The sequence below is a fragment of the Caretta caretta genome, chromosome 20 (assembly GCF_965140235.1).
Source record: "Caretta caretta isolate rCarCar2 chromosome 20, rCarCar1.hap1, whole genome shotgun sequence".
In the NCBI taxonomy this organism is placed as follows: Eukaryota; Metazoa; Chordata; order Testudines; family Cheloniidae; genus Caretta; species Caretta caretta.
The window spans coordinates 8,990,787-9,003,536 of NC_134225.1; the positions used below are offsets into that span (position 1 = coordinate 8,990,787).

At 46.8% G+C, this 12,750-nt stretch overlaps 1 protein-coding gene across 9 annotated transcripts in view; it reads left to right on the top strand.

Annotated features, from left to right (window-relative positions):
• BRD4 (bromodomain containing 4) overlaps positions 1-12,750 on the top strand; it is a 251,052-nt gene that overhangs the window by 198,454 nt on the left and 39,848 nt on the right. For all 9 annotated transcript variants that reach the window (XM_048834229.2, XM_048834234.2, XM_048834237.2 and 6 more), the window contains 2 exons: positions 2,442-2,494; positions 2,799-3,081. In XM_048834229.2, coding sequence (XP_048690186.2) covers positions 2,442-2,494; positions 2,799-3,081 — 336 coding nt within the window. The remainder of the gene's footprint in view (positions 1-2,441; positions 2,495-2,798; positions 3,082-12,750) is intronic.

Genomic DNA, 12,750 nt, shown 5'->3' on the forward strand with positions numbered 1-12,750 from the left:
TTTTCTCCTTTGTGCAAAGTAATGTCAAAATGGCTGGTTAAGATAGCTTTGTACATCTAAGTCAAAATCTACTCTTTTAAACAAGTTTGCAAGCAGATTAACCATAATCCTTTTTTTGCATTTTAGTCCAGTGAACAGTGCACTGGATTGGGATCCAATTTCCAGCTCTACCATGTACAGTTTCAAGAGAGACATTAAATCTCCATGTTTTAGCTTCCCCATCTGTAAAATGGGAATGATGATACTCTACCTCCTTTGTAAAACGCTTGGAGATCCTCAGAGGAAAAGTGCAAATAATTGTTTATTTTTTGTTCCATCCACTTCTGTATGGATGTGTAGAACATGAGCCTTAATGCATGAAATGTACTGAAGTTTTATTTTGGCTCTTTGAAATGTCTTCTGCTAGGTCAAGGCCTAGTTAAGCAATTATTCTTACCAAGTTAGACTGGCAAAGTGTCAGGTTTGTACAGTAGTCCTCAAATGACTAGTGGCCCCAGCCATTGGTGTTGATGCTTCATCTCCCTACTGTAATGATGGAGCTCTGCTACCCACCTTCCATTTTCTTTTGGACTTGTTCTGACCTGCAGCTGAGTTTGGGCTGTTCCTAGTGGTCAGAAAAACAGCCTGAGCCGTGGAAAATGTGAACAGTTGAATGGGAGTCTGCTGACACACTTGAGGTCTTGCTCTGGTAAAATTTATACAGCTTCCTGAAAAGCTTAGGGAATCCCTATAATGAGACCCTGGTGGCTGAAGGGACCTCCAGGAATACTTTAATTATGCTGTATTTACCTTATAACACAGAGAAGTTCATAATGAGAGATGTGTATGAAGGAAGCATGATATACATAGGAAGTGGGTCTGAATACTTACCAGATCATCTTAAATTTTGCTACAGAATGGTTTGACTTTGTATAGGCCTTGCAAAGTTATGAAAATTTAATAGATTTCAAGGCCGGAAGGTACAAAAGTGATAATCTAGTTTGACTTCAATTTACCAGCCTAAGTACAAATTCTATCATATTTGCCTGTCCCATCACATGAGGATTCATGACAGTGAAAATAGGAATACTTTACTTACTGATTTAAAAAAAAAAAACAAAAAACCTGAGGCATGAATGGGCCACTAGCATTTTGCCAAGGTTGTTTTAAAAGTATGTTCAGGGGTAGTGTTTCAGTCTTAACCCCACACCACTGGGCATGCCAAATAATGATGAAGTAGAACACGTTCAAGCAAGGGAGTTGATCCAGGTGTTTGGCTGGAATTCTCCAGGGGAGGAAATTTAAGCCAGATGGTCAATATTGTGCCTTTCATTTTTGTTGATTTAATAAACTCTGAAGTAAGCTGCAAAGGAAGTCTTGGGAAGCTCTAATATATAACACATTTTCACCAATGGAGAGGGGCTGACTGGTAGTGAAAGCTGCTGAAGGTCCCAGACAGTTTTGTTATAGGGTGGAGAAGAAAGTTTGCTTCTGTTTGACTCCCAGTGTGACCTCTGATAGAAAGTGGTGAGTTAAAGCCCTTCTTGCTTAAACAGCAAGAGGCCCTTGGATGCAAACTCTTAACAATTCTCCAGTGAGAGAGGAAGGATGGCTTTCTGTGTAGCATCTGTTCTATCATGGCTGCTGTCTGTTTCTTTCCTCTTCTCCATCACTGACATTGTAATGTTCAAATAAGTGCTCTTGATCTAACTAATGGGCTGTGCAAACATTTGCTTCACAGCCAGCTCTCTGCAGCCCTGTCAGGTTGTATCTCCAATAGGCTATTTGGGATATTTTCCCTCATTGCAGCTCCACCAATGGTAGCAATGGAAGTACTGTCAGACCACTGGCATTTTTACCATCATGTTATCTAACACTGGTCAGAATGGGTGTAGAAGACACCATGACACACAGTCTGGCAGCGCCCTGAGTCCTATCCACACTAACTGCCACTTTGGTTACCACCGGTGGCACTGCATTGGTGAGAGATTTCCAAGAAACTCTAATATAGGCAAGGGCTAACCAATTCTTACAGTCTGTCACTTTGGTGTCCCAAAGGCCTGTGGCTGAAGAATTAGTGTTGGTCAAAGTCTTGAAGAGATTTCTTTGTAAATCATTGTAGTTGATGTTTTGAAAGTTCTGATCCTTCCTGGTTTTGTGAAGGAACAAAGATGTAGCCAAGGAAACTGAATCTCTTTCCTCCGGAATCTGTAGTAAGTTTCAAAGGTAAAATCAGGGAAAAGCTGCCTGTTTTTGTGTCTGAAAATGTGCTCTTCGCGAGTGCTTGAGAGAGAGTAGTTTGCAGTGAGCACCAAAACTTCGCTACTCTTCCTGTGGTTTAAGTGGTGTACTTGTAACCGAGATCAGTAATATTAGTTGCTCCCATATTTGTCTCAGTGATTCCTGAAAGAGCAGCACTTGGATGCTAACCCTTTTATTATCCCTTCTTCCTTTCTCCACAGAAATGGCACCAAAATTGAAGAAGAAAGGGCACTCTGGGCGAGAGCAAAAAAAGGTGAGTTTTGGAGAAGCCTGCCTCCTGGAGCCATGAGAGAATTCCTATGAATGAGAGTCCTCCGTATACAGTGACTGCTGAATCATCATAGAGGTTGGGCTGGGCCAGGCACACAGGCTGTTAGAACAATACTCTTATTTAGATCTCCCTTTTAGATCAGGAGCTTATAGTCAACCACAGGCTCAGTCCCTCCATTATTGATGTCTGGAATTGTTCTGAGCTGCCTCCCTGCATACCAGATGAGACAAGGCTGGAAGTTTAAATGAGAAGGTGTTCTGATCTCATGAGTTTTTGTCTTCCCTAGCATCACCACCACCACCATCAGCAGGTGCAGCAGCAGCAGATGCAACCACCGCCTGTCCCTCAACAAGCACCACCTCCGATGAAGTCCTCTCCCCCTCCTTTCGTACCTGCACAGGTCCCCATCATGGAGCATCCTCTCCCAGGGAACGTGTTCGACACTATCACACATTTCACCCAGCCCATCATGCATCTTCCTCAGCCAGAGATGCCACCTCATCTCCCCCAGCAGCCTGAGCATAGCACTCCTCCTCACTTGAACCAACATGCAGTGGTCTCTCCTCCAGGTAAGCACTTAATGGGCAATGCTGTGTGTCTAAAGCTGTAGCCCTTTCTTCTTCTTGGAGTAGATGCAGCCTCGTATTCCATGTAGGGGTGTGTGTCCCCAGCACACCAGAGCAGGAGAAATTTGCCCAGCAGTAGAGGGGTGGCACACACTCCTTGTTGCTATAGTCCTTCTCCTGGCTACATGATGCAGTGCTGTCCTGACCCTCCCTCAGTTCCTTCTTACCGCCCGTGACTGGAGTCGGAGTTCTGTGTGGTCTCAAACTCTCAACTAATTTAGTTTTTTCTCTTGTGTATAGTTAGTAGTACCCTTAATTGTTAGAGTAGTGTGTGTTACCAGTCTGTTTCCCCAGTGATGCCCTCTCTGGGGTTTAAACATTGTCTTTAATGTGGGGGAGCAATCCCCAGCAGCAAGGCCCATGTCAAGAAGTATTGCGCAATCTGCCGATCGGTTTAAGAAACTGACTCAAGTGGCTGGGGACCTTCGCCTGAAGCAGTGCCTGCTCGACCAGGCCGTGTGGCCTGCTTCCGTCCCAAGGCCCTCAGTGGGTCAGAGGTTCCCTTGGGCTCCAACAGCACTGCCACTTCATGTTCTGGAGCAGGTACTTCAATAGGGGCTGTTGCCTGTGCTGAGGAAAAGGTTGCATAACACCAATAGGTCTTTTGGGGTGACTCTTCCGCCTCCCCCGGAAAAGCATGGAACAGCATGGAGCTGGTGCTTCTAACCCTTCCCTGGTACCTAGTAGGGAGGTGAGAAACCCTCTACCGTTGACTTTGGTTCCAGCCTCTGGACATCCATTGAGTCTGGCACTGATGAGGGAGATGCCAGTACCGACTGTTTCTGCGTTGGCAGCATACCAAGTAGCTACAGACCACCTTCTGCCTTTCAGTCCCAACCTCTCCTTTGGTCCAGGACTTTGCCAAGTCTGTGTCTTCTATTGAACAAGCCACTGAACCGTCAGGTCTGTTGGCACTGCACCCCAATGTTCCCCTTCCACAAATTGTGGAAATAGGGCCGGTACTCGGATTGGTACGTGGGACCCCGGTACCAGGAACCTACTCGGCACTGCTGCAGTCCACACAGCAGATGTTTCCATGGTGGCTTTCGCCGCCCTTGACATTGGTGCAATCAGACACTCCACTACCACTGTTCACTTCAGGACTACCAGTGCTTCCAGCACTGGCATGCTTGGTACCAATGATATTGCTTCCATTGGTAGCACTGTTTCCTGCCTCATTTTGGACAATAGACGAGTCAAACATCTACTTGCTCCCTCTGATTTTGCTCTGCCCTTATCTCTGGAATCCTGAGACTCCTTTGAGTCAGGGTTGTCATCCTCCCACTCTCCATTGCCCGACCAGCATTGAGGCCCACTGATGGATTTGTTACATGTAACCGGATTGGCGCACATCTCATGGTCAGGACAGAGGTCCCTGGCCCTGCATCTGTTGGTCACCAGTGCCTTATCCATGTCACTGCACTTAATCGTGATTAATTGTTTTGAGTTAATCGCTTGAGTTTACTGCGATTAATTGACAGCCCTATTTTCCACACTTCTCCCACCCATACCCACCTGATTCACCCCAGGCTCTTTTCCTCTCCCTCAGCTCCTCCATTACCCCTGATTCCCTCAAGCCTTTGCACTGCTTCTGCCAGGTGCAGGAAATACAATTCTTTACTATAATTTAAATGAATTACTCAACATTCTGTATTAATATGCCTCATAAGGAATCTATTCGTCAAAAAAAAAACAATCAGAATTTTGGGGGGGGGTCTGTATTGTTACAGACATACTTACTGACAGATATTTTGAAATAAATTACCAAAATAATTGGAACTGGCATGATTACATTGTGTTGTTTTGACAAATAATATATACAGAATTTTGTAGAAATTTAAAATATTGTACACAGAATTTTTAATGCTTCAGGTGATGTGCCTGTGGGTGCTGCACTCTAGGTGTTCGGGCACCCCTGTTCTCGTAATCGGAAATATATGGTAGCAGTGCCCAGGTGGATCTCCCCTCAGGGGCATGGGTGGTTCTCCGGGCTTTAAATGCTGCCTCACCTATAGGCTATCGATCCCAGTGTTCACTGCTTAGGTGAAACACACGTTCCTCATTGTCACAAACTGACAATTCAGACCAGGAAAGCCAGAGACTTGCAGCTTTAAATTGCTGCTCATGGAGAAGTCTCTCTGGCTGGCGTTTGAGCCAGAAGCCAGGACTCCCCTGGTCAGAAGTTTCCTACAGCAGCCTCTGACAGAGACTCTACTTCCAAGGCTCAGACAGCAGACCACCCTGCTATGAAGGTGGCTAAAAAGCATCCTGTGGCTTCACCGAACCAGGAGACGGCAAAGAAAAGGTGTTCCCTGCACCGGCATGCTAAGTCGATACCAACCACACTATTAGCCTCTCCAACTGAGGTAGTACCATGTGTACCGTGAGAGCTAGGGACTGTAAACGAGAGAGCCCTGACACAGGCACTAAGGGGAAAATGAAACCCCATGCCTCAGCACCACTGGAGTTGACCAGACCCATGGCACACAGCAGCTCAATACAACTGTAAGCCATGCTGCCATCTACAGGCAGTATGCTGCAACTGGCACACCCATCTGTACTAACACAACCTGGGGCACCAAGTGTTACAACCACAACAGCGCTGCCACTGTTGGTACTGTGCCAGTTCTTACTGCCAAAAGGATTTGGCAGTATCCTCAGTGCCTGAGTCACCTGTCCTCGGCACCAACGTTACCCTGGCTCACTTGGTACCGAGTCAGCCTTCCACTCCACCTTATTCAGCTCCCCTTCTTTCGAGCAACAAGGATGAGGTTGGTGATGGGGAAAGGTATTCCTGCTGCTCTTCTCCCATCTGTAATACGGCAGCACGTGCCTTGTTACAGTCTGTCATACTGTGCCCAAAGAACCCCAATGGTACAAGTACCCATGGATGACACCCATGCCACCTCCACCACAGTGGCCATATTACCATGGATGGCACATCCCGCTTACCACCACATACCTCCCTGTCCCCCCAGGGAGAGCACACAACCGTCACCTGCGCTGTTGGTAGTGGGACTGTCTCAGCACCCTGACGACATGCCAGCAGAACAGGATGAACCCTCTGACCAAGGTCAGGACATTGAACCCACCCTTCACTTTTCTTTGTCGGTGTTTTCAGGAGAAGACAATCTTTCCCTCCTCTCCCCCCAGTGCTGTGGGACCAACTCACATCTCTCTGATTTTCTCAGACCGTCTTATCCCCTATTACCCAGTCTGGCAGTCCATCACAACAGACAGATGGGTATTGTAGATAATCAAGGTTGGATACTCCATCCCATTTACTTCTACCTCCTCCACCCTGTCCCTCTTCAGGGATCCCGCTCACAAACATCTACTGCAACAAGAGGTAGACCACCTCCTATATCTATGCGCAGTAGAACTGGTACCACCAAAGTACAAATGGAAGGGCTTTTACTTGCATTATTTTCTCTCACAGATAAAACAGATGGAGACCCATTCTCGATCTCTGACTTCTCAACAAGTTTGTGAACACCCAACATTTCAAGATAGTCATAATCCCAGAGTTAGAAAAAGGGGACTGGTTCTCTGCCCTTGACCTTCAAGATGCATATTTTCGTATAACTATCCATCCTTCACACTGGCATTTTCTCCATTTCGTAATAGGCCCACATAATTTCCAATACAAGATCCTTCCTTTTGCCCTATCCGCTGCCCCTTGAGGTTTTTTTTGAAGGTCCTTGCCATTGTGGCTGCACAGCTACACAGAAAGGGAATTATGATGATCCTGTACTTGGATGATGGCCTGCTCAAAGCACCAGCACAGCAGGCACTGATAGATGCCACAGAACAGACACTCACTCTCTTTACGGCGTAAGGCTTCTAAATAAATGCACAAAAGTCCACACTAATACCAGTGCAACAAATTAGAGTTCATTGGAATCTCTCTAAAGGCGATGGCCTCTCTACCACAACAGCAGTTCCTCACACTGACCAACCTGATTGCTACAGTACAAATCAGCCCACAATTCACCGCCAGAACATGCTTACGTGGCTTCCACAACATACGTTGTCAGACATGCACAATTCCATATGAAGTGCCTTCAAGCCTGGCTCCACTCAGTTTGTCCCACACAGGAACAATATAAACATAAACAGGCACCTCAAGATACCAAACAAGGTAAAGGAGTCTCTTCTCTGGTTGGACTCAACCAGACAACATTTGCGTAGGAGTGCCTTTCATGCAAATTCTACCAGTGTTGACCATCACAACAGATGCATCGCTTCTGGGCTGGGGAGCACATCTATGTCTGCGCGCTATCCAGGGCCACTGGTCCCCAGCGGAAACTCTTCTGCACATAAGTATCTTAGAACTAAGAGCCGTTCGCGACGCTTGCTCCCACTTCCTACTGATAATGGAAAGCAAGACTATACAAATCCTCACGTACGATGTGGCTTGCATGTTTTATATAAATAGACAACGGGGTGCATGATCACACTCCCTCTGTGTAGAAGCCATCAGACTCTGGCAATTGTGCATCAGATATTATATCCACATTACAGTAAATACCTACCTGGGTTGCCAGAACACCACGGCAGATCCATTAAGCAGGAATTTCTCCCGGGACCATGAGTGGAAACTCAACACACACATGGTCTGGGACCTCTTCAGACATTGTGGATTCCTGACAATAGACCTGTTCTCAACCACACAAAATATCTTATGTCCACAGTTCTGCTCCGGGGGGGGCTTGGTCCCCACTCTCTGGGCGATGCCTTCCTCATGAAGTGGAATGCTCCTCTCTTTTACGTGTTTCCCCCAACCCTCCTTTTGGCCTTGGTGATACACAAGATCAGGCAGGACAACTCCAGGGTAATTCTAATAGTCCCCACGTGGCCTTGCCAAACTTGGTATCCTTACCTTCTCAAATTATCAGTGTGCCCACCACAGACACTTCCGCTTCTGCCTCGTTTCCTATCTAAGGATGCAGGTCATGTTCTTCAACCGGATCCCCAAAGACTCCATCTCAAAGCGACCTGAAATAACACATTCCAATGGCTCAAGCGACCTGAAATAACACATTCCAATGAAGTACAAAACACAGTTGCAGAACCACCACCCACACCAACTACCTCCACACATGGAAACAATTAGAGGCATGTGCTAATAAAAATGAATTCCTGCTATGTCAGCCTCTTTACCCCAATATTGGACTACTTATTACAACTTGAAAAGTCAGGCCTCTCCATGAGCTCGGTTAGAGTGCAACTCTCCACTATCACAGCGTTTCACAGCAAAGTAGATGAGTTCTCCACATTCGCTCACCAAAAGATTCCTCAGAGGCCTCAGCAATTTCTATCCTGAAGTGAGAGAACCTACTCCACCATGGGACTCAACCTATTCTCAGAGTCCTAACTGGCCCTCCATTTGAACCCATGGTGACATGCTCTTCATTACATCTTTCTATGAAAGTAGTGTTCCTCGTTGCAATGACATCCGCCAGATGGGTGGGAGAATTGGGCGCTCTTTTGGCAGATCCGCCATACACTGTCTTTTTCAAAGATAAAGTTTCTTTGAGACCAATCCTAAATTTTTGCCCAAGATAGGCTGGTTTAGGTGAAAAGGTGAGGCAATCTGCCTTCTTACATTCTATCCAGGATAGACAACAATCCAGACTACATACCCTGGGTGTATGTAGGGCAATCGCCTTCTAAATAGACAGAACAAAAGCATTTTGTAAGTCTCGGAAACTGTTTGTCTGAATCACAGAGTGATCCAAAGGGAACGCCATATCTACACAGAGTTTCTCCAAATGGATTTCAGATTGCAGAAAACTGTTGTTCCCAACGTGGTCAACAATCCCCTATGGCAGTGGTGGGCAACCTATGGGCTGCAGGCAACCTGTCAGGGTAATCTGTTGGCGGGCCGCGAGATAGTTTGTTTACATTGACCATCCGCAGGCCTGCAGCTTCCAGTGGTCATGGTTTGCTGTTCCCGGCCAATGGGAGCTGCGGGAAGTGGCACAGGCTGAAGGGACGTGCTGGCTGCCGCTTCCCACAGTCACTGTGAGCTGCGGGTGGCTGTGCCTGCAGATGGGCAATGTAAACAAACTGTCGCGCGGCCCACCAGCAGATTACCTGACAGGCTGCAAGTTGCCCACCACTGCCCTACAGGGATTCACACGCATGCCACCAGGGCCTTCTTAACCTCTATAACGTTCCTTAACAATGTGCCCATTGTAGAAATCTGTAAGACCATAACCTAGGCATCAGCCCATACATTTACTCAACATTACACTTTAGAACAACAGGCAACCTCCAATGCCCTGTTTCGACTCTCTGTTCTTTTGTCTGCTATGACTTCAACTCCAAAGCCCCCTCCTCCTTCTGGAGGGTACTGCTCTGAAGTCACCCAGAGTGGAGCAACCATAGGGACATCACTCGAAGAAGAGAAAGTTACTCACCTTTTGCAGTAACGTTGGTTCTTCAAGATGTGTGTCCCTGTGAGTGCTCCACTACCCTCTCTCCTCCCCTCTACTTCAGAGTTATTGCTAGGCTCTGCAGTAGAGAAGGAACTAAGGGGGAGTTTATCACACAACGCTAATTAACCGCCTGAAGTGGTGCAAGACTGAGACCACGCATGTGTGATCCAGCCGGGCACTACCATAAATCTCTGATTACTTGCGCAGGGGCACCCGAACACCTAGAGTGGTGCACCCACAGAACCTACATTACTGCACAAGATGAGTAACTTTTTCTTTTTTAGTGCAGAATTTTTAAATTTTTGAAGCAGAATTCCCCCAGGAGTGCAATTATACCGAGTCACAAAAAATTCCTTCAGTTCATCATGGCAGAATGCCAGTTTCAGTATGTGGTGCTCCCATTTGGCCTCTCTTTTTCCCCCAGGGTTTTTACTTAAATGCACAATTGTTACTGCGTATCTCAGGGAGAACGGAATTCACATCTTCCTGTATCTTAACAACTGGTTACTGAGAGGCAGATCCAGAGAGGAAGTTCTTGCTCATGTCAGTACCACACTACGGTTGCTCGACTGCCTGGGTCTCACCCTAAACACCAGAAAGTCAACCTTGGCTCCCACTCAAAATATTGAGTTACTTGGGGCCCTGTTATATTCCACGACATCAAGAGCATTTCTGCTGACCGACCGTTTTCAGATAATTCACCATCTTTGCCTCAGTCTGCAATCTCAGCCTTCCATGACAGTTAGACAATGCCTGAGATTTGGGCCACATGTCTGTTTGCACACAGGTGGTCCAGTTTGCAAGGTTATACCTCCGTCGCCTTTGAATGTGTCTCAGGACAGTCTTGAATCCTACTCTTTTTATTCTCTAGACAGACTGGTTCATCTCCCTCCACTGGTCCTAGACTCTTAGTGGTGGATGAAGCCACAGAATGTTTGCCAAGGCGTTCTTTTTGTCCAGCGCTCGCCAACCCAGTACACTTGTTACCAAAGCCTCCCGGGTGGATTGTAGGATGCACCTGGGGTAACTGAAAGTACAGGTACTGTGATTGGCACAGGAAGCCTCACTCCATATCAACTTACTGGAGCTTTGGGCTATTTAAAATGCATGTCGCGCTTTTTAGCAACCTATCGGAGCCTCAGTGATTCACGTACTTACTGAAAATATCAATGTGATGTGTTATGTAAACAAACAAGGGGGAGCATGCTCCAGATTGCTCTGCCTAGAGGCAATCAGGCTGTGGCAGTTCTGCATCGAGGAGAATGTTACTCTGATAGTCATTCGCTTGCCTGGGGTTCAAAATCAACTTTCAGACCATCTCCACAGGTATTCTTGCCTGAATCACAAATGGTCCCTGAAAACAGGTGTCCTCTGGGTTATCTTCACAGCTTGGGGCATCCCAGTGATCGACCTGTTCACTACAAGGGACAAGAGGAAATGTCGTCTGTTCTGCTCTCAGCCAGGCCTCAGTCAAGCCTCCCTGACCGAACTCGCTGTGGTCCTGATCATCCCTCAGGTCATCCTCTAGCTCAAAGTGGCTCAGGCCAAGCTCATTCTCAGTGTCGCATTATGACCAAGACAAAGCTGCTTCTCTGACTTTCTCACGCTGTCTATTCAGCCTCCCATGAGGCTTCCTCTCCATCACAACCTGCTAACTCAGAATCACAAACTCATCTTGCATCATAGAATCATAGAATATAAGGGTTGGAAGGGACCCCAGAAGGTCATCTAGTCCAACCCCCTGCTCGAAGCAGGACCAATTCCCAGTTAAATCATCCCAGCCAGGGCTTTGTCAAGCCTGACCTTAAAAACCTCTAAGGAAGGAGATTCTACCACCTCCCTAGGTAACACATTCCAGTGTTTCACCACCCTCTTAGTGAAAAAGTTTTTCCTAATATCCAATCTAAACCTCCCCCACTGCAGCTTGAGACCATTACTCCTCGTTCTGTCATCTGATACCATTGAGAACAGTCTAGAGCCATCCTCTTTGGAACCCCCTTTCAGGTAGTTGAAAGCAGCTATCAAATCCCCCCTCATTCTTCTCTTCTGCAGGCTAAACAATCCCAGCTCCCTCAGCCTCTCCTCATAACTCATGTGTTCCAGACCCCTAATCATTTTTGTTGCCCTTCGCTGGACTCTCTCCAATTTATCCACATCCTTCTTGAAGTGTGGGGCCCAAAACTGGACACAGTACTCCAGATGAGGCCTCACCAATGTCGAATAGAGGGGAACGATCACGTCCCTCGATCTGCTCGCTATGCCCCTACTTATACATCCCAAAATGCCATTGGCCTTCTTGGCAACAAGGGCACACTGCTGACTCATATCCAGCTTCTCGTCCACTGTCACCCCTAGGTCCTTTTCCGCAGAACTGCTGTCTAGCCATTCGGTCCCTAGTCTGTAGCTGTGCATTGGGTTCTTCCGTCCTAAGTGCAGGACCCTGCACTTATCCTTATTGAACCTCATCAGATTCCTTATGTGCTCACCTCTCTGCATCTCACGCCATGGCTGCTGCATGCCTGAATGAGGAGGAAGAATAGTGTTCAGTGGCTATCCAGCAAGTGCTGCTCAACAGTAGAAAGTCCTCTACCAGAATGAAAAGGAGTACTTGTGGCACCTTAGAGACTAACCAATTTATTTGAGCATGAGCTTTCGTGAGCTACAGCTCACTTCATCGGATGCATACCGTGGAAACTGCAGCAGACTTTATATATACACAGAGAATATGAAACAATACCTCCTCCCACCCCACTGTCCTGCTGGTAATAGCTTATCTAAAGTGATCATCAGGTGGGCCATTTCCAGCACAAATCCAGGTTTTCTCACCCTCCACCCCCCCACACAAATTCACTCTCCTGCTGGTGCTAGAAATGTGCTGGAAATGGCCCACCTGATGATCACTTTAGATAAGCTATTACCAGCAGGACAGTGGGGTGGGAGGAGGTATTGTTTCATATTCTCTGTGTATATATAAAGTCTGCTGCAGTTTCCACGGTATGCATCCGATGAAGTGAGCTGTAGCTCACGAAAGCTCATGCTCAAATAAATTGGTTAGTCTCTAAGGTGCCACAAATACTCCTTTTCTTTTTGCGAATACAGACTAACACGGCTGTTACTCTGAAACTCTACCAGAATGGTCTACTCAGCAAAATGGAAACCTTTTTTTGGT